General features: G+C 31.1%; 2 protein-coding genes across 3 annotated transcripts; both read right to left on the bottom strand.

Moving 5' to 3' along the window:
* Positions 1–53: 53 nt before the first annotated feature.
* Positions 54–5,854, bottom strand: LOC107023073 (phosphomethylpyrimidine synthase, chloroplastic). Of its 2 annotated transcripts, XR_001457167.2 has the most exons (7): positions 5,741–5,854; positions 3,843–4,164; positions 3,471–3,598; positions 2,006–2,832; positions 1,189–1,871; positions 964–1,065; positions 54–801 (listed from the first exon to the last, which is right to left on the bottom strand). XR_001457167.2 is itself a non-coding variant. In XM_015223620.2 (6 exons), the coding sequence occupies exons 2-6, from the start codon at positions 4,148–4,150 to the stop codon at positions 1,056–1,058; spliced, it is 1,956 nt and encodes a 651-aa protein (XP_015079106.1). In that variant the 5' UTR covers positions 4,151–4,164; positions 5,741–5,854; the 3' UTR covers positions 551–1,055. The 2 variants fall into 2 exon arrangements, 1 of the variants encoding a protein (XP_015079106.1); XM_015223620.2 differs by having other exon boundaries at positions 551–1,065.
* An 8,759-nt stretch (positions 5,855–14,613) lies between these two features.
* On the bottom strand, positions 14,614–18,168 carry LOC107021453 (probable LRR receptor-like serine/threonine-protein kinase At3g47570). Its single transcript, XM_015222121.2, has 3 exons — positions 17,115–18,168; positions 15,052–17,043; positions 14,614–14,948 (listed from the first exon to the last, which is right to left on the bottom strand). Exons 1-3 carry the CDS (start codon positions 18,004–18,006, stop codon positions 14,629–14,631), a joined length of 3,204 nt encoding a protein of 1,067 aa, XP_015077607.1. The 5' UTR covers positions 18,007–18,168; the 3' UTR covers positions 14,614–14,628.
* Positions 18,169–21,013: the final 2,845 nt, after the last annotated feature.

The following is a 21,013-nucleotide window of genomic DNA, read 5'->3' as shown; positions in this document are numbered from 1 at the left end:
GAACTTTTATATACTAAATGATTTTTGAAGATAATTATAATATTTCGACTTAATTTACGAAATTCGACCAAATCCATACCTTAATCTCTAACTCTGCCCTGTATTGCTACAAGATTAATTAGTATACTAATCCTGAAACCATCGACTCTAGATCCTGAATTCACCTTTAGTAATTACATATGCTACTTCCTTTCAATGTATATAAGGGGTATATAAATGTTTTCAGCTCGAGATATGTATATGAACATGGATAAAAATTAATTATATACATATAATACGACATACTTACCCTAAACTTATCGACTCTAGATCTTAAATTCGTAATATTGATTTTAAAATATGAAGGTATATATGCAATTGAGTCATTCATATTACTGAATGTTCAATAGTCCAACCAAAGCTAGAGTAACCATGAGAAAATTGGTCAATTGTAAGTAACCAATCGCGTCTCAGAGGCATACACGACAATGCCTTACCAACAAGGGTCGTGATGGAGTGATAAATACCCCTTTACTACCAATCAAAGGTGTCGAATTCGAGCTCCGTTATGTACAGAGTGCGGGAATCTGTATTTAGTCAGGACACCAAAAAAACAAACAATACAAGATGGTGTCTTGAATAGACGGTGAATAAACTGGTCCTGGCAAAGAGCAGGATCAGATTAATTTTGAATTTTCAACCATTTCGGAGAATCGCCATCCCTGTGCAAGCAAGAAAAAAAAAATTGCACACTCCCTACGCAGGAATTATCCCGTTCAGGTTCAAAGGGACTTTCTCAGCCTGATCAGTCAGCATTTGAAGCTGACACAGACACCCCCGGTGCTTTCTCGTGTCAATAAAACTTAGAGATATAAGAGACTGAACACAAGAAAATACGCGTTTTCTCATTACTAACAAAGGAGAGTTTCATTGAACAAGGCTGTTTGTCTCAGTTTATTTAACAGTACCAAACTAGATACTTACCTAATACTTGATAATGAGGCTCCTACTACCGCCTCCTTGACTGGCCGATGGAGTTGTGATCACTTCAGAAATCTGTGAGCCAGTTTCGATCTTTACACATTCCTGAAATTGTATTCTTTAAGGTAAGTGAAAGGAGCTTTAATCGGGATACACAAAGACTCTGCATTGCGTTGCAAGGTAATAAATACGAGTGTCTTCAAAGGACTTGCAGAATGTAATACTCACGTTTGGCTCTTCAAAGAGTTGATGTAATTTTCTGGCAAGTAGATCTCACCGCCAACCTCACCGTGTTGTTCCCCACTAATGGTTTTTTTTGCAGCTTGAAACGCTGCACTCATAGCATCCATGCCCTGCTGAATGGCTTCCTCTGCATTTCCATAACCATGATTTTCAGCATACTTCCTTATATCTTCGGTTATTTTCATGGAGCAAAACTTAGGACCGCACATCGAGCAGAAATGTGCCACTTTAGCCCCATCGGCTGGTAAAGTTTCGTCGTGAAAGGACATTGCAGTAACGGGGTCCAATGACAAAGCGAATTGGTCCATCCATCTGAACTCAAATCTTGCCTTGCTAAGTGCGTCATCCCAAGCTTGAGATAGCGGGTGACCTTTTGCAAGATCAGCTGCATGAGCAGCTATCTTATATGATATTACACCTGTCTTCACGTCATCGCGATTAGGAAGACCAAGATGCTCTTTTGGAGTGACGTAACACAGAAGTGCAGTCCCGAGTGCTCCTATATTGGCTGCACCGATAGCTGAGGTGATATGATCATATCCGGGAGCTATATCAGTTGTCAATGGTCCAAGAGTGTAGAATGGTGCTTCATTACACCACTCTAGCTGTTTCTGCATGTTCTCGGGAATCTTATGCATTGGTACGTGTCCAGGTCCTTCATTCATAACCTGAAACCAAACACAATGTTTGTCATTAAAGCGTTACCAATTAGGAAGGTAGCTCAAAACTGATATTCAGGAGACGAAATAGACAAACAAAAAGTTAATTATTGAAACAGAAATAGACAGCATTAGCGATTTACCTGTACATCCTTTTCCCAAGCTCGGCGAGTCAGCTCCCCTTGAGTCAAGAGCTCAGCAAACTGAGCGGTGTCATTTGCATCATAAATTGAACCAGGTCTCAGTCCATCACCAATTGATAACGATATATCGTACTGATTACAGATGTCAAGTATGTCATCCCAATGTTCATAAGCGAAATTCTCCTTGTGATAAGCTAAGCACCACTTTGCATGAATTGAGCCTCCACGAGAAACAATTCCGGTCATCCGTTTTGCTGTCAGTGGGATGTACCTGAGAAGGACTCCGGCATGGATTGTGAAGTAATCAACTCCTTGCTCAGCTTGTTCAATTAAGGTCTCTCTAAACACTTCCCAGCTAAGATTCTCAGCAATCCCGTTTACTTTTTCTAGTGCTTGGTAAATTGGCACAGTGCCTACTGGTACAGCAGAATTACGCAAGATCCACTCACGAGTCTCGTGGATGTGACGACCAGTGGAGAGATCCATGATCGTATCTGCACCCCACATTGTTGCCCATTGAAGCTTATGAACTTCTTCTTCAATCGAGCTTACAACAGCAGAGTTCCCGATGTTGGCATTGACTTTCACTAAGAACTTTCTTCCTACTATCATTGGCTCCAACTCAGGGTGCTTCTTGTTTGAAGGGATGATTGCACGGCCCCGAGCAACTTCTGACCTCACAAATTCCGGATCCATCTTTTCACGAGCAGCACAGTACACCATTTCCTCAGTTATGATTCCCTGCTTAGCATAGAACATTTGAGTATACCTTGGTCCTCCTAACTTCTCCCTCCTGTTAATCCACTCCGTGCGCAGCTTGGGAAGTCCTATTTAGATGCATAATTATTATGATATAAATAGATTATGTTCTAAATCATAATGTAAAAAAATCACAACATGACATTTAGCTTAATGTTTCATTTGACATAAAGTACAAACAACTTTGACACAAAAGGTTGTCTTTAGCAGAGTGAAAATAATATATGCAAGACTCGAACAGATGAAAAGAAAGAAAAAACAAATGTGAAAACTGATAGCTAATAATATAAAAGATAAACTACGAAGCATTAATCCCATATTAGTTATGTACTATAGGAATCCTCACTTCTATGTCCCTCCATTTAAATTCGTCGCAATCCAATGTTTAAAAGAATAAGGTTCTATAGCACTAAGAGGTTTCTATATTTGATTATTTCCCCCTAGTATATAAATCTCTGAAAAGACTAAAGCGAATATTGTACTTATAGTAAACAAACCTACATGACTAAAACTTAAATTCAACTAATTGGTATCGCCTATATTGAATCATTTTAAGAGCTAATAATATTCCAGATCTTTTTAAAAGAAAACAATTTTATGAAATATGGATGAACATCCAAGATCAGATAATTCAACTTCCAAGAATCGCAAATAGAAATTTCATCGCAAGGGATGTTATCATCAAAAGGATAGATAATAGGCTTACCAACACGCGGGTTAACACCCTGAGGACCACTGGTATCATAAGTGTCAAAATGTGGTTCATCCCCGGAAAGATGAATACGTCGAAATGGGACTTTGAGTACATGACCAGTTTCTTCATGCATAACTTCACTGCAAATTGCACATTCAACTAATAAGCATTTCGCGAACCAATGAGCTTAGAGATTTGAAATAAAGCATGTGTACTGCATTTCTTCTGTGAAGCTATACAATGAGATCTTAAACGTTTAGCCATTTCACTCGAGATATCAAAGAGATGTCTCAATAGTATACTAGTGTTACAAATTCCACATACTGAATCCTCAACAAATATTGTTATCTCGAAGAGCAAAGACATGATGGATTCTAGGCAGACCTGTATTCCTTGGAGCTTTTCGGAAAGCATTGTTCGAATGGTGGAAGGGGCAGGAAATCAGGAGCATTAGGATCAACAGTGTGCTTTGGCTTTGTCTTCTCTTTATTATCAGTACTGGGAGGATCAAAGGTAAGTGTTGCTCTCGGGCTTGAAAAAGAATTGAAACGCGTTTCCCTTCTCCCCGTAACTGCAACTTGCCCTGTCAAATCAAACCCTGGCAAGAAGGAACTTCTTGGAACATTTACTTGTGGATTATTGTTCCCTTTCTTGCATAGGAGTGATGTCAAAGCAGTTTGGACAGACGCCATCTGTCTATCAACGTCTAAGGATAACAAAGCAATTGAGTCACAAATTTTAATACTATAAGTTCATTCATATATAAGCAGAATGAGGGAAAAAAACACATATTTAGAACAAGTCAAGCTTGTAAAATGATACAACAAAAAGTGAGTGATGCTACTAGTTGAATATCACAAACCAAAACCACAAACGAACCTCGGAGACTTCAGAATTTGTAGCTAGATCATATGTTATAGCAAAAAGTACTTGCACTTTCTACTTCTGAAAACAATTTAACTTTTAACTTCTCATTTCACCTAATACATAAATGTTGTGACATATTTTGAACCACCTATTTCAACAATCGTCCTATCCTAAACTCTGTTTCAAGTCAAATGGCACAACATAAAATGAAAGTAAGGGATCGATTTACTAGATTTGGTCACGTCGAATGATGACATTTTAGTTTTTAGGTTAAATATATTGATCATCAACACAAAGACTATGGTGGAACAATGACATTCTAATTTATTGGCTGTGTTTTGAAAGATCATTCCAAGTATCAGATGCGATATATAATCAACGGATTCAACTGAACTAATCATATTAACACAAAATATACGAAACACTAAAGTTTCAACAAATATTAACATCTGCACCTATGATTGCAAAAGTAAACTATCAAATTTAAATCATAGATCCACCTCAATCGAGTATTCATGTCTATCGACTATTCCACTATGTACCAGGTAACTTTAATTTTATCACACAGGATTTACTTCTCTTTCACTGCTCGGGTTATCCTGAAGCTGCAAACCTGTCCCCTTCGACTGAACGACAGAATTCTTTCACCGCGCTCTACTTCCTAAAGGGGATGAGAAGGATGGCCAGTCATCTCTTCTTCGGGCCCTTCTTTTCGATAACGGGAGGCTATTCTTGAAAAGAATAGGTATGTTATTTGAACTATTCAATAAGAATAGGGATTTTCAATGATAGAAATGCCCCTTATCTTAACTGGATCACGACTCATAGAATCTATTCCTACTTGGAGGTTGAGCTAGACCACCTTTTGGCCAAAAGTGTTCATTTATTATTGAAAAAATTATCTAAATACGCATCTTGTTTTTATCATAATCTCTAAAATTCTCAAATTGCCTCTCGCTAATACATTCCTATATCCTTTCAAATACATCCCTCCCCTCTCTGATACATCCTATTCCCTCTTTGAATAAATACTTCTCCTTATGTCTGCTGATATATCCGAAAGTCTAATGCCTACGGAAATAGCAAAAACTATTTTTATAGCTAAAAAAAACAGTAAGAAATTTTATAGCTAAACAGAAATGATAGAATTAACAAAAAAAAAATTACTAGCTACGAGCAATTTTCGCGATGGAAGTAACGTATATACAGATCTAATAGAGAAAAAGGTATGCATAATTTTCTTTTTATTTATCGGCTTAATCTGTGTTGATCAGACTCTTCACGTAAATGTTATTGCGTTGCCTCATTTGTATCAGATCCAATGGATACACACTCCTAAACATTTTATACATATATTTTTGAAAGATCCGATACGCAATTAAGAGTTTTTAATAGTTTAATAAGAATAAACGTACCTGAAGCAAATGAATTAGAGCTGTAAATGATGAAAAGAGGGAGAAAAATATGAGTGACGATATTGCCAATATCTCCTGGTTGTGCTTAATTTATAGGGATATTTTTTTCACTCCACTCAGCTTACTAATTGGGCCCCACCTCTACTTAGATTTTTTATAAACAAAATGCACCAGTCACTCAACTATTAATTAATTTAGCTAAAAAAGAAGTCGTCTAATGTTCAATTTCAATTCAAAAGTCACTAAATCTATTTAATTATTTTTTCTATTAAAATTTTATTTTCAACCAAAATTGAAAATATTAAAAGGAGATTTTCACATATAGCTATTAAAAAATAGCCTAATTATTCTATATAACTATCGTTTGATAATTACAATTCATAGTTACATGTTATAGGGAGGAGAGAGGCGAGCGAGACTGGGAGAGAAAGGAGAGAGGCGAGAGAGAGGGCAAAAAGTGGGGGAGAGGTGAATTGTATATGTATATTAGTTAGATAATTGTATATTATACATATGTATTTGTATATATGGCAAGCGAGATTGGGAGAGGGAGGAGAGAGGCAAGAGAGATTGAGAGAGAGGCGAGGGAGGGAGGGTAGAGGGTGGGAGAGAGGTGAAGTGTATATGTATATTGGTTAGATAATTGTATTTATTATACATATGCATTTGTATAAATGACAAGCGAGATTGGGAGAGGGAGGAGAGAGGCGAGCCAGAGGGCAGAGAGTGGGAGAGAGGGTGAATTGTATATGTATATCGATTAGATAATTGTATATTATACAAATGCATTTGTATATTTTGGCGAATTATACATATACAAATGTGGTTAATTATACAAATTTGAAGTCAATCCACGTAATTAATGTATAATGTTAGTCGTGAGTGATAATTATAGCAAACTGTAACTATGATGAATAATTAAGTAGTATATGTTGCTTAACCGCATAATTTTTCTAAAATTAAATGCATATATCCATTTAAACCATTTAATGACCCAATCCATCTAATCCGACCCTCTAAAAATATAATTTAAACCCTTTATTTTATCATTATTCTCCTAATTATTTTTTCTGTCTCCTAAAAATATAATGCTTGTGACAATCTTAAAACTTGAACTTCTAAGCTCTTTAATGACAAATTGTTCCATTTTTCTTTCATCTTCTTCTTCCCACATAATTATATGGTTGATGGTTGATTTACCTCATATAGACGAGCACTTTTTAGTTTTGATGAGATAGAAAATGTTCTGATCTGGTATTATCTTCGTCTATTTTTAAGTATCATGGTTGTCTTTTATTTTTTCTTAGAATTAAATGATAAGTATTTTGATTTTATATTTTACAATGAATTTTTTTAATTATATTGATTTATAAAAAATTATAATTTTTATTGTACTTTATTTATAGTTTTTAAATATCTGAATTTTTTATTTAATATATCAAAATAATATAATCTAATTTCTCTTTAAAAATTAATTAAAATTTTCGAAAAGCACAACATAACAATTAAAAATGGACAGAAAAAATATATGTTTTCATAAATTTTATTACTGGGCCACTAGTTGGATCCCATAGAGAATATAAATTACTCCATCCCTTTCAAAAAGATTGACCTAGTTTGACTTGGAACGGAGTTTAAAAAAAGAAAGAAGATTTTTTAATTTTGTGGTTCTAAATTGAAGTTACGTCAAATATATCAAAATGCCCTTTAATATTGTAGTCCTAAACATGTCGCGTGAAAAGTTAAAGTTAAAGCGTTGCAAAAAAAAAAAGGGTCATTCTTTTTGAAACAAACTAAAAAAGAAATAGGAAATTCTTTTTAAAACGGAGGGAGTATAATTTAAAATGCCGAGAAAGATTTTTCTGCCAATCTAATTCCTAAATAGTAATTAGATACATCACATAATCCGAGTGATTTTACTAATATAAAATAAAATAAAGTAACTTTTCTTCATGATTCTTTTCGAGTGATCATTTGAGAAATTTCTAGAATTAACGGTAAATTTGGTATGGAGGGAATTTTTCACTTTTTTCTTGTTCGGTTAGAATTTTTGAAAAATATCTCTTTTTAAGAAAATAAATTTCACACATCATTCACATTAGTTGCGTTTTCGTATCCTCCAACACACATTATAATAACGTTTAGAAGTGAGCAATCATGCATCTCACATCTTAGTAAAGGTAAAACTGGTAAGTATTCGAATGTTTGACACTTCCTTCTTTAATGATAACAATGTCCTGATCAGTATGTGCACACTTCGACGATTCCACTATATTACTATTTACCTCCAATTCTGTTGAAACTTAAACATATATGAAGAAAAAGTTGTAGAATTTTGACACTTTGCATTAGATATGAGTATGATGATAACATTATTTTAATGCTTGAAAATGACACTGGCCAAAAGCTAAAGTTGATGAAAAAGATCAAAAGACTAGGTGCCAAAAATGATGTGATAAAAAGATGGTGAAAATATTGAATAGGGCCATTAGGCCTAGTGTGTGTCTCTTTTGTAGTTTTCATTGAATAGACTAAAGGCATTAGCTAATAATATCAGAAAGCAATAATTGTGATATTTTTGGGTGCCTAACAAAATATCATCAATAAGAAACTGTCACCTCCACACTTTGCACCATGGAGTAGATTAAATAAGTTTAAAAATTTCTAATTATATCATTTTACGAGTTTCATACTTAAATTATCGTGTTTCCAAATCACCATGAAATATCATGAATTTATACTAAATTATCCGTGAAGGAATTTGACACGTTGCGTGAAAAAAAGAAAGAAGATTAAGTGAATAGGTTCGAAACAACCCCCCCCCCCCATCCTAAAAAAATCATTATTTTACGAGTTTCATATCTAAACTTATAGACTAATGTTCACAGAACTCCCAAAACTACAATGAACTCATTGTGCTACGTGTACTCATTTTAAGACTTTTTCATCTCTCACGTGCCTCTTAGCAAGTCATCCAAAATAGGGAGTTTTTATTAATCTAAAGGACATTATAGTCTAAGAGAGTCACATGAATATTTAATAGTTTAGATATGAAACTCACAAAATAATGATAATTTACAGAGATTTTAACCTATTCACTCTTGGAACTATGCTATGCCACAATAGTATTTTGTTCTTATGTTACAGCCAAAAGCCAATTGGACAGATGTTGCACTTGTGATCATCAAAGAAACTGTAAATAAGGAAAAGCCATACTCCCTCCTTTCATTTTGTGTAATTTATGGTAGTTTCCTCTTTAGTTCGTAACAAATAGGGATAAAGATCCAGTCAAGTATAATTAGGTCAAGTAATATTTAATAACCTTATAAATTCATGCCATGTGTATATAATAATTTATAGTTGAGATTCATTTATATCATACTCATCTTAATAATACAAATAACAAAGCTGTCAACTATTTTTGTTTTTTTAAAACTATCAAATAAAGCAATTAAATGTACCTAAGCTAATATTTTTAAGAAAAAAAATTAAAATTGGCGGATATGCGGATCGAGAGTTGACGATAAGACTCAATTTGATAATGCAAATACTTTCAATCAGGTATATTAAATTTTCTTTTTCAATCTTATTTTTTTTAAAAAAATATTAGCATGGTTATACACTTAATTGATTTGTTCGATAGTTTTAAAAAATAAAAATTATTGACAACTTTGTTGTTTTTATTATTAAAATGAATACATAATTTAAATGAATCTCAACCATAAATAATCATATAATACACATGGCATGAATCTATAAGGCTATTAAATGTTACTTGACTAAATTATACTTGACCAGATCTTTATCCCATTTATTATGACTTGGAATATGTATCTTTGTTTATATTGTTTTGTGTTGTTTATGTTCAAAGTAGAATATTAGTCCAATGTGAATGTATCCAAATGAATAAAAATGGAGAGAAATAAAATGAGTGCTTAAAGTAAGATTACAATTTTTCTCTCATATTTAATTAAAATAAAATACCTAATCTAATTGAAATAGTAGTAATTGTATTTAAATTTACATGAGACTAGTAAACTTAGCCGCGCTATGCGCGGTATCTAAAAGTTTTCATTTTTATTTAATTTTTAAATTTAAATAGATTAGTTAATAATTTTTATCATTTAGCTTTGTAATTTCAACTCAATTCATGAATTAATTTTATCAAAAAATAAAAACTTGTACGGTCAAATACCTATACTTTTTTTGGTTGAATAATACATATTCTTTTATGTTAGTTATAATATATAATTAAGAATTTATGACTTCATTATCCATTTTAATGAGTCCTCAAAATTAAATATGGTTAACTTTGATGTTTTGTTAAAAATTTAAAGTGAGATTTTTAGTCTTTTAATTTTTTTTTTAAAATATCAAAAGAATTAAAATAGTAATAAATTCAAAAACAGACTTAGAAATATGAAAAATTATTCGTAATAGATAAGCTACCTATAATTTGAAGACTTAAAAAAGTACTTCAATATTTATATATTAAAATATAAAGTTCTCTCTCTATATTGATTCTTTGGAAGGAAATGAGTGATACATGATTTTAGTTCGGTAAAATAATTTTTAGTGATATAGAATTAACATAAAAATAATATATTATTGTTAAAATGCATAATAAAATAAGTAATAAATGAACAATTATAGATGAATGATAAAAGGTTTTATGTTAAGATTAAAAAAAAAAACTTATATATCTACTAAAAACTTATAATTAGACTCTTGAATTTTTCTAAATATAGTAAACATAAAAAAACTTTTCACAAATAATATGAATATTTATAATTATTAAAAATAAATAATATTTTCTTATAATTAAAGTGTTGGAGAAAAGTTAAGTAAATTTTTAGAATCATTATAATGGAGGATGAATGGTTAGTAATACGTATATTTGAAATGATTATCTGTATTAATTTTTTCCTTGAGAAATTTTCTTCTATAATTCTAAGTTTTTTTTAAAAAAAATTTATTTCAACTCTATTTTTTAGTCTCTCTCTTTTTTTTTTAATCTTTGCTTATTTAATTCTATTAAGATAACACAAACAATTAACATCGTAATTAAAAGACTGAAGTTTGCTCGTCTTTAGTATTTTTACTAATTTATATATTTTTTTAAAAAACAGTAACAATTAGCATCAAATCTTAACATAATCAAGTTAGCTTGTCTTAAACTTTTTATTAATTTAAGCAAAATGTTTAAATGAATTCTCTTAATTAATTTTTATTATAGTTTTCATGATTCATATTTTATTTAAAATTTAAAAATAACATCATAATAATTTTGATTATCTCCCACCGCTAAGCGTATCTACAAATACATTTTAATGTTTTCAAGAATTGTTTTTGTCTTACTTTTAGTAATGATCTAGCTCTTATAATTTCATGCAAAAAAACAAATCAATTATTCTCTTTTATATATCTTATTTTGTATCATTCTTATTAGAAGTAAAAATAATTATATAAAGAAGTCTTTGTCGATTTTAGATTTTGCATTACAAGATTAAAGTAGAGGACAATTAAGCTAAACATAAATATATTTGGTTAGAAATATTTTTTTGATGTGCTTTTAAGATATCACAAATTTAAATATTAAGTAATATGGGGTTACGAATGTATAAATCTAGAAGTTATAGGTATTACTAATAAGTATTAATTAAGTAAGTATAGAGGTTTTGAAAGATGAAGAGGTGTGAGTTTATAATAAAAATTCAATTAAAAATAAATATATAAAAATAAGAGGAAAAAGGTAAAAAAAAAATGTGACATATTTTTTTAATTAACAAAATATGTTTAAGTAAAATCCTCCACCATTTTTATAATTAATTTTATTATATGACATAATTTCTTTTTACCTCATTTTAGAAATTTCAAATTATTAAAAGTCTCCAAATATGCTTCTTATAATAAATATTATTTTTAGTAATTACTATTATTTTGAACAATATATACTTTTTCTCTTATTTTATATTATAGGAGAGATATCTATTAAGAGAAAAATTAATTAAAAATAAATTTAAAAAGGGACATAGAATTAAAAAGTTAATCAAAAGGAATTAGATTTTTTTTTGAAACTATCAAAAAAAAAGTAATCGTACGAATGTTTTAAAATAAAATTAAAAAATATTTAATTTTTTGTTGATTAAATTCTCAAAATTGTGAAACATTTGGCCTATAAATAATTTCTATATATAAATAATATAAAAAATAATGCAACGTTAAAATTATTATTTTTACCATATCATTGTTATGTATTGTGAGATACGAAATTATAAGAGGAATCGATTTATTTGATTCTTAGTTATATAATATTTGTATTTAATATTTAGTATTTTATTTACTTTATATTGAGATGTGATATATTACTTTTTTTATTACTTATATTTATTATATATTTGTATAACATTTTTATAGCTAGTGAGGAGGAAGATATTGTTAGACGAAATTAGAAATAAGATATATTGGCGTTTTTTCAATTAACTAATTAATTTAATAAGGAACCAATCAACTCTTATTGCATCAGAGTTTAACCGGAAAAATATAAACAATCCTTACAATAATACCAACAAACATACATAAAATAATTAACTACTCAAGCAAAAATATTTAAAATATTTAGTTATATATGATTTGAAGGGGAAAGAAGGATCATGTTCTCAACATAACATAATTATAATTCTTACAATAATAACAACAAAAAGACATAAAATTATACTTAACTAATCAAGCAAAAATATTTAAGTTATATATGATTTGAAGAGGAAAGAAGGATCATGTTCTTAACATAACATAATTCGATTCTTCAAATTTACAAAGTGAATAAAGACAATCAGTGTCGGTAGAAACTACAAGAATAAGAAAAAAATATCAAAAAACTACAAAGAGAAGCAAAAAAAAAAAGAACAAATTATTTTTTCTATAAAAGAATCATGGTTTGTACCATCAACAATCCAACCTAATAATATCAAATCTATATGTAATTACAATAGAACAAAAATGATAATGATAATTAGACATGTCAAATCATTTTACCTCACAAAATCAAAATATGCAAAATATATAACATTTTTCATTATACGTCCCTCTCCTGCAAAAATCAGATCAAAGAAGACAAAAAAAAAATTAACAAATCAAAGGAATAAAAAATGAAGAATAGGGAAAATAAAAATAAAATGACCATCATGCAATGTCTCAAAGTGGGTTTTTATAGGTGTAATATGTAGGAGTTATAATTTTTATATTAAATATTTTGAAGGTTATGAATATGAAAGGTTAGGAGTTATATTATTAAATTAAATATTAGATGTTATATATATTATTAAAAGGTTAGGAGGTTTAATGCTTATTAAGTTACTTATTAATAGCAATATATACATACACATAATATTATTGTGTAAAAAGAAATAATCTAAAAAGCCCTATTTTTTTTAAAACAAAAATATATATTTTTCTCAACATTGAGGCATGCCACATAGGCGGATTGAAGATCCTCATTTATATATATATATTGATTTGTGAATCTGCACATATTCAAAAGTCCAATTTAAATATAACCCTTAATGATTTACCCATTAAATGTGCAAAATATTCATTGCTAAATAATTTGGAGAATAGGAAGAGTTGAATAATTAAATGTAGGCTAATTAATTAGGAGAAATAAATAATTTGGAGAATAGGAAGAGTTGCATTGAATAATTGAATGTAAACTAATGAAAAATAGTTTGTGAAGAAAAATAGAGTGTGAGCGATATTTTAGTAAGGTGAAATCAAAAGAGTGTTGTTCATTTTGAGTGTGTAGTAGTCATTTTGAGTATTGTATTCGTGACTATAGTGATATCAGTTGCTCCTCTTGGCCCGTGGTTTTTTCCTTATTTAGAAGGGTTTCCACGTAAAATTCTTGGTGCCATTATTTTTCCATTTTATTTCCATTACTTTTACCATATATATTTTTGTGTTTACCGTGTTTTCCCAACAAACTGATATCAGAACCAATGTTTTATCTGAATATGCTCTGTGGTTGCAGCACAGTCTGAACTTCCACATCAGAATAGATTTACTTTGATTTGCAATAACAATATTTTTGAGGAAAACGATGGAAGCCAACACAAGTCAAATGGTTACTTTGAATGGTGTTAATTATGCCCTTTGGAAGGAGAAAATGAAAGATATGCTTTATGTCAGAATTTTTACGAATCAGTATTTACCACTGTAGAGCCTGATAATAAAACAGATGAAGATTGAAATCTGTTGCACAAACATGTATGTGGATTCATTAGGCAATGAGTCGACGATAATGTGTTGAACCATATTCTTGGTGTCATTATTTTCCCATTTTATTTCCATTACTTTTACCATATATATTTTTGTGTTTATCCGTGTTTTTCCAACAGTTATGTGTTATCCAGTGTAGATAATTGGAAGGATTCTCAAAGTTATGTAAATATGAAAAGAAATCTTGTGTTGAGCATTTCAAATCTCATTTTCAACTTCCATATATCAAGCCAACAACTAAGATAAAATACACTCGTGCGAAATTGAATTACATAAGAGAGCAGACTGGTAACTAAATAACATACAAGAGAAGGTTGGTAATGATTCCACCTAGTGCCGACTACTAACAAGCTGTAGCCTCATCTTTTTGAGTGTTGAAAGACCATCTTTTGTTGGGAATTAAACACACAACACACACAAATAATCTAGAGAAAAGAGAAACGGAACACAAACGGGACACACAAGAATTTAACGTGGTTCGGTTTCCCTACTCCACGACTGTAACAGGAGGATTTTTATTTCACTTGTGCTACTCTCGAATTACAAATACAAGGATCATATTTATAGGAAAACCAAATAGTTAACCTAGGGTTTCAGTAATGGGTCGGGCCGGCTCACAAGCCTCCACAAAGCCCAACATCTTTCATGCTAATTCTTTCATCAGGTCTCACTAAAGTGCACTTCAAAGCTAATTCCATGACAGATGACAAACATTGCATCTTTGCAGCGATTTGTTCATCTCCTGGCTGTAACAAATTAGAATCCACCACCTTGTGAAGTTCACTCGGAAAGGAATCACTAATCCAGCTTTGTATGCTCAAGTCTCCAGTAAATATTTCATCACTTGGTCTTATTCGTGTGAACGTCTCCATCAATAGGATACCAAAACTATAAACATCACAGCTCGTGGATACTATGCCATCTTGTCCATACTCTGCAATCATTGTCGAAAATGATCATAAATCAATTTTTACCTAGGGGAAGGAACTGTTTTGAGTATTTATATGATATGAGAACTTTAAAAAGTTGAAATATACCTGGAGCAATATATCCAATGGTTGCAATTGTCCTTGTTTGGACAAAAGCCTCCCCTGTACCTAACATTTTTGCAATGCCAAAATCACTTACATGAGCAACCAGTTCTTGATCTAGCAACACATTGCTTGGCTTCAAGTCACAGTGCACTACAGGCGTTGAATAGCCATTGTGGAGATAATCTATTGCAGATGCAACATCTATCATTATATCCAATCTCTGCAATAAGTTCAAGAACAAATTGTAAGAGTATAACCATTTGTCAAGTGTCCCGTTGGGCATGTATTCCAACACTAGGGCCTTGAAATCAAGATTGGAGCAGCTGGTGATGACTTTGGTCAGATTTCTGTGGCGAAGGTTGCGGAGTATCTCACATTCCGTGTCAAAACTTTTGAATGCACCCTCCAATTGCACATTGAATACCTTTGCTGCAAAAATGATACCATCCTTAAGTATCCCTTTATAAACCCTGCTGAAACTCCCATTACCAAGCAAGTTGGTTTCGTTGAATCCTTCAGTTGCCTGTTCAAGTTCATAATATGAAATTCTTTCATGCCCTTTTACGAGGGACACATCCTTTTGACTAGCATTCTTCTTTGTGTTTCTCAATCTTAACACCACAATTCCAACAGTCAACATGAAGAGTGATCCAATCCCTAATAGAATATATAAACCTGTAAGCACTCTTTTTCTTCTTGATTTCTTTGTAGGTTTGGTTGGGCATGGTTTTACGTTAAATCGGGAGTCACCACAAAGTGCATCATTGGACAAGAAAGACTGACTGGTTACATTTGCAAAGGGACCAGCAGAGGGAATTTCTCCACTGAGTTCATTGAAAGAGAAATTTAGGTATTTTAGATACACAAGAGCTTCTAATGACTTTGGAATTTGACCACTAAGATTGTTATAGGACAAATCCAAGTATTCCAAGGACAGCATTTTGCCAAATGATTCAGGAATAGGCCCCTCTAATCTGTTATGTGCTAGAGAAAGATTAATCAATTTATCTAGACCCCCTAGACTACTAGGAATCTTACCAGAAAAATAATTATTTGACAGATCAATCAGTGTTGCAGCCTTCAAGTTTCCGCTCTCTAGCGGAATTTCCCCACTCAATAAATTGGATGAAATATTGAATGTTATGAGATCTTGAAGGCTCCCCAAGTTTGCAGGTAATCTTGAATTGAGCCTGTTGTAAGCTAGATTAAGATACCTCAAACTCGTAACATTCCCTAAGCATGAGGGCACTGAACCAGAAAAATGATTTCCTGACAAGTCTAATGCGCCAAGATTCATTAAACTGCATAAAGCATTTGGTATGGTTCCTTCTATCTTGTTGCTTGTTAGGTAAAATTCTTGGAGGTTCAACATGTCTTGGACAACAGTATTTGGAATATGTCCAGTCAACTTATTGTCATACAAACTCATATATATCACACCAGTAAGATTACCAATTTCTCGAGGAATGATGCCCTTTAGCTTACAACCATTTCCTTCAAAATTTTGCAGAGAGTTTGAGAAATTACCAACAGAAGCTGATAAAGCCCCATCCAATGCATTCTCACTAAACAGGAGTACTCTTAGTTTCCTACAGTTTGTTAATGATGTAAGGAAACTCAACGATGAATCGCTGATAAAATTATTACTCTGCAAGTTAAGAATCTGAAGGTATTCTAAGTTACCAAGTGATTTAGGAATGGGACCTGTGAAGCTGTTGCTGGAGAGGTCTAACATTGCGAGTCTCGAAGAATTTGTGATTGAATCAGAGATATAACCACTCAGATTATTTTCTCCACAAAAGAATTCTTGTAAGTTTGGCATTCGATGACCTAAATCTGAAGGTAGAGTACCTGAAAGCTTGTTTATTGAAAAATCTAGACTCTGCAGAGTTGACATGTTGGAAATGCTGCAAGGGACAGAGCCAGTAAGCTCATTCTGTGATAATACCAATACTTGAAGTTTATTAAGATTAGCGAGCTCCATTGGTATCTCTCCTGTCAATTTTGGGGAAATATATGAGCATAAGTTTGGCGGAAAAGAGAAAAGGAAGAAAATTTTATACTACCTTCCAAATGCAGATCCATAAGAAATAATTTTGTAAGAGCTGTTAAGTTGGCTAGCTCTCTTGGTACAGTTCCAGCAAACTCATTTTCAGACAATTCCAATATTTGAAGTTTTCTGCATTTCTCCAGGTTTGATGGAATAACTCCATCTAGGGAGTTTCTACCGAGGTGAAGTCCATCCAAGTCTGGAATATGATCACATATCGTTTTTGGAAGCTTTCCAGTAAGATTGTTGTCCGTAAGAGCAATGAATCGCATTGTAGTAATGTTAAATATTGATGGTGGTATAGAGCCGGTAAGCTGATTATATTGCAGGTTTAGAAAAAACAAGTAACGAAGATCACCAAGTTCCCGAGGGATCTCTCCTTCCAGAAAATTACTCTGTATTGACAACACTTGGAGTTTTGTCAGATTGGAAAGGGAGGATGGAATTTTACCCGAAAATTGGTTATTCGATAGGTACAGAAAGCGTAGGTTTGGTAACAAACTTAAAAATGACGGAATGGCTCCGGTGAAGTTATTGTTTTTAGTATTAAAAAATTTCAACCTCTGCAAATGAGCCAATTCTTGTGGCAAATCTCCATGGAAAGTGTTGTTACTGATGTCAAGCGACGAAATAAATGAGAGGTTTCCAAGGTGTGGAGGAATGGTACCATAAAGTTGCATGCTTGAAATGTCTAAAGCAGTGACTCGATGGTGACGGGAGCTGCAAGTGATTCCAATCCAGCTGCAAACGGGGACGGAAGAAGACCAGTTTGTTGCTATGATATTGTTAGAAATGTGTGATTTAAGTGCAAGAAGAGCAGCTTCATCAGTGCTAATATTAGGAACAGTAGCATGTAAAGTATTGTTATGTAGTAGAATGAAAAAGAGAAGAATGAAACTTCTATCCATAATTAAGCCAACAAATATAGATAATGCAAAGGAATGACATTAGAACATATATTTTAATGATATCAAATTCAATTCAGTCAACACTTAGTCTGTGCAGTGTTTTTTTGGTTCAGATTAATGTTTAGTTTAACAAGTTGTATGTATTAGTCAAAGTCTCACAGCACTCACAAGTCTCTGTATATTTTTCTTTTTCTTTTATGTGGAAGAGAGTGAATTGAAATATAGAAAGATAAGATTTTTATTTCATAGAATTTCTTCTTTTTTTTTGTATTTCTTTGACTTCAAAAAGTATGTATCTTAGAGAAGTCTCTCCACACTTTGCACCATGGAGTAGATAAATAAGTTTAAAAATTTCTAATTATATCATTTTACGAGTTTCATACTTAAATTATCGTGTTCCCAAATCACCATGAAATATCATGAATTCATACTAAATTATCCCCGGAGGGATTTGAAACGTTGCGTGAAAAAAAGAAAGAAGATTAAGTGAATAGGTTCGAAACAACCCCCCCCCCTCCCTTAAAAAAATCATTATTTTACAAGTTTCATATCTTAACTATAGACTAATGTTCACAGAACTCCCAAAACTACAATGAACTCATTGTGCTACGTGTACTCATTTTAAGACTTTTTCATCTCTCACGTACCTCTTAGCAAGTCATCAAAAATAGGGAGTTTTTACTAATCTAAAGGACATTATAGTCTAAAAGGGTCACACGAATATTTAATAGTTTAGATATGAAACTCAAATAATAATGATAATTTACAGGAATTTTAACCTATTCACTCTTTGAACTATGCTATGCCACAATGGTATTTTGTTCTTATGTTACAGCCAAAAGCCAATTGAACAGATGTTGCAACTTGTGATCATCAAAGAAACTGTAATAAGGAAAAGCCATACTCCCTCCTTTCATTTTGTGTAATTTATGGTAGCTTCCTCTTTAGTTCGTCACAAATAGGGATAAAGATCCGAACAAGCATAATTAGATCAAATAATATTCAATGATCTTATAGATTCATGTCATGTGTACTATATAATAATTTATAACGGTAAGCTCGTTTTTGTTTCTTGGCATTGCGAAGGAATAAGAGGAACGATGAGTATAGGGGTGGGCTAGCGGGTTTGGGCTGGGTCATCTTAATGAATTTGTGGCCACAAATTTTGTCATCTGATGGTCCAAATATGGACTAAATAAAGTCCATTAAGAGAGTTTCAAAGGGAAATGAGAGGAATTATTAAGTCAACTAATTAATTACTCGAGATTCTCAACTTTAACAATATGAAAATAATTAACTTGATTCAGAATAAAAATAACCGTAATTTAAACTAAACTAACTTAATAAAATACTTACTAAAAAAATTTGAAATCTTTTTGAGATGATTTTCAAAATACTTATAAAATATACTAATTATATACAAAATTATATATTACTTAAAAATTATAAAAGAGGTGAAAACTACATAACTTGAAAAATATTTTAAATTTTATAAAGTCGGTTATTTTAAATCGTTTGAAATTTAAGAAACTAGAAAGTCAATTCCTTTCGTGGACGGTCAAAATTGAATGTCAACATAGATATTCATTCTCTAATATTTATAACCAGTGTAGTAAAATTAGTGAAATTACCAAATATTTTCATGTAAACTATTTATAACCAACACAAAATTGTCTTATTTGGACTAGTGAATTCCAAATAATAAAGGTTAATAACCAAGTGACAACTAACCATTATAAAGTCACACAATATATTGGGAAGTGAATATTTTTGCTTTACTGATTGCTTTGCTTTTTTGCAGAAAAGGGGATATTATTGTTTTTTTCCATTTCCCTTTTTATAATGGAAGACTCTTGAAAGCAATTGAGTCTATTTAAAATGTTATTTTATTCTACCTTTTATTTTCTTCCTTTAACTTCTTGTTCAAGTAAAAAAAAGTTTTTTCAATTTTGAAAGATGAAAGAATAATATCATAGCTTATAGTTATTAGTTATATACAACATTTTCACATATTATTATTATTATTATTATTACTTTTATCGTTCTAATTTATATTTCATTTCTAGATTATATCTCTCATACATATATACTCCCTCCGTTCGAAATTGTTTGTCATGTTGCGCTTTTTAAAAGTCAATTTGACTAATTTTTAAAGTTAAATTAGATCACATTAATTAGATATTTTAAACAAAAAAATTAGATATTCTAAAACTATATAAAAAGTACTATAAATTGCAATTTTTTTTGCATATTAATATGATGAAAAAATATATCTTACAATGTTAGTCAAAGTTTTCATAGTTTGACTCTAAAAATAGAAATCATGACAAATAAACCGGACGGAGGGAGTATGATTTGAATGAGACTTGAGTTATATTTAATGGCTAATAACTTATTATTGAACTTGAATGTCCACAAATTAATTAACGAGTAGACAATAAAACGGATGAAATTATGAACATTAAAAAAATAAATTTGTAGGCCCTCACCCTCATTGGATTCAATTAATTGCATGGTATTCATTCATTTCAATCTTTCCAAAAAAAAATTTCATATGAAAGCAGTTAAACTTTATCAACATTAATTCTCAATGGGAAAAATCCTTTTTACTTTTTAAAATTTATTAAAAGAAAATTCTTTTTATTAGCGTACCTATTTATTATCTACAACACATATAACTAGCTTTATATCAGATTAGATGACTGATAAGACTTTCCACTACATATGAAAGAAAGTAGTAAATATATTGAATGAAGGGAGGGAGCCTTAATTTGATAAGGTTGTTAGGAGAAATTTTTTTTGAAATGTTACAGCAATTTCGATCAAAATTAGAATAATATATTTTAGACCTTTTTTTCTATTTTAAAATATGCAAATTAAATTCTAATATATTTTCATAGGATTTAAATTTATAACTCTAAATTTTTTTTACTTATTATCGTAATTGATTTCGTAAAATCAAGGAGAAAAAAACAAAGTACCTAAATTGATTTTCAGATATTAGAAA

This window comes from Solanum pennellii, chromosome 6, assembly GCF_001406875.1.
Source record: "Solanum pennellii chromosome 6, SPENNV200".
NCBI lineage: Eukaryota > Viridiplantae > Streptophyta > Magnoliopsida > Solanales > Solanaceae > Solanum > Solanum pennellii.
Note: the sequence above shows the minus strand (reverse complement) of the source record. Positions and strands in the feature narration are given on the sequence as shown.

Coding starts and splice junctions, on each gene's coding strand:
- LOC107023073 (XM_015223620.2), bottom strand. CDS start 4,150: ATGGCGTCTGTCCAAACTGCTTTGACATCACTCCTATGCAAGAAAGGG. Junction 2,833..3,470: donor GGGTGTTAACCCGCGTGTTG/GTAAGCCTATTA, acceptor GCATCTAAATAG/GACTTCCCAAGCTGCGCACG. Junction 1,872..2,005: donor CTTGGGAAAAGGATGTACAG/GTAAATCGCTAA, acceptor GTTTGGTTTCAG/GTTATGAATGAAGGACCTGG.
- LOC107021453 (XM_015222121.2), bottom strand. CDS start 18,006: ATGGATAGAAGTTTCATTCTTCTCTTTTTCATTCTACTACATAACAAT. Junction 17,044..17,114: donor TATGGATCTGCATTTGGAAG/GTAGTATAAAAT, acceptor CAAAATTGACAG/GAGAGATACCAATGGAGCTC. Junction 14,949..15,051: donor CATTGGATATATTGCTCCAG/GTATATTTCAAC, acceptor CAATGATTGCAG/AGTATGGACAAGATGGCATA.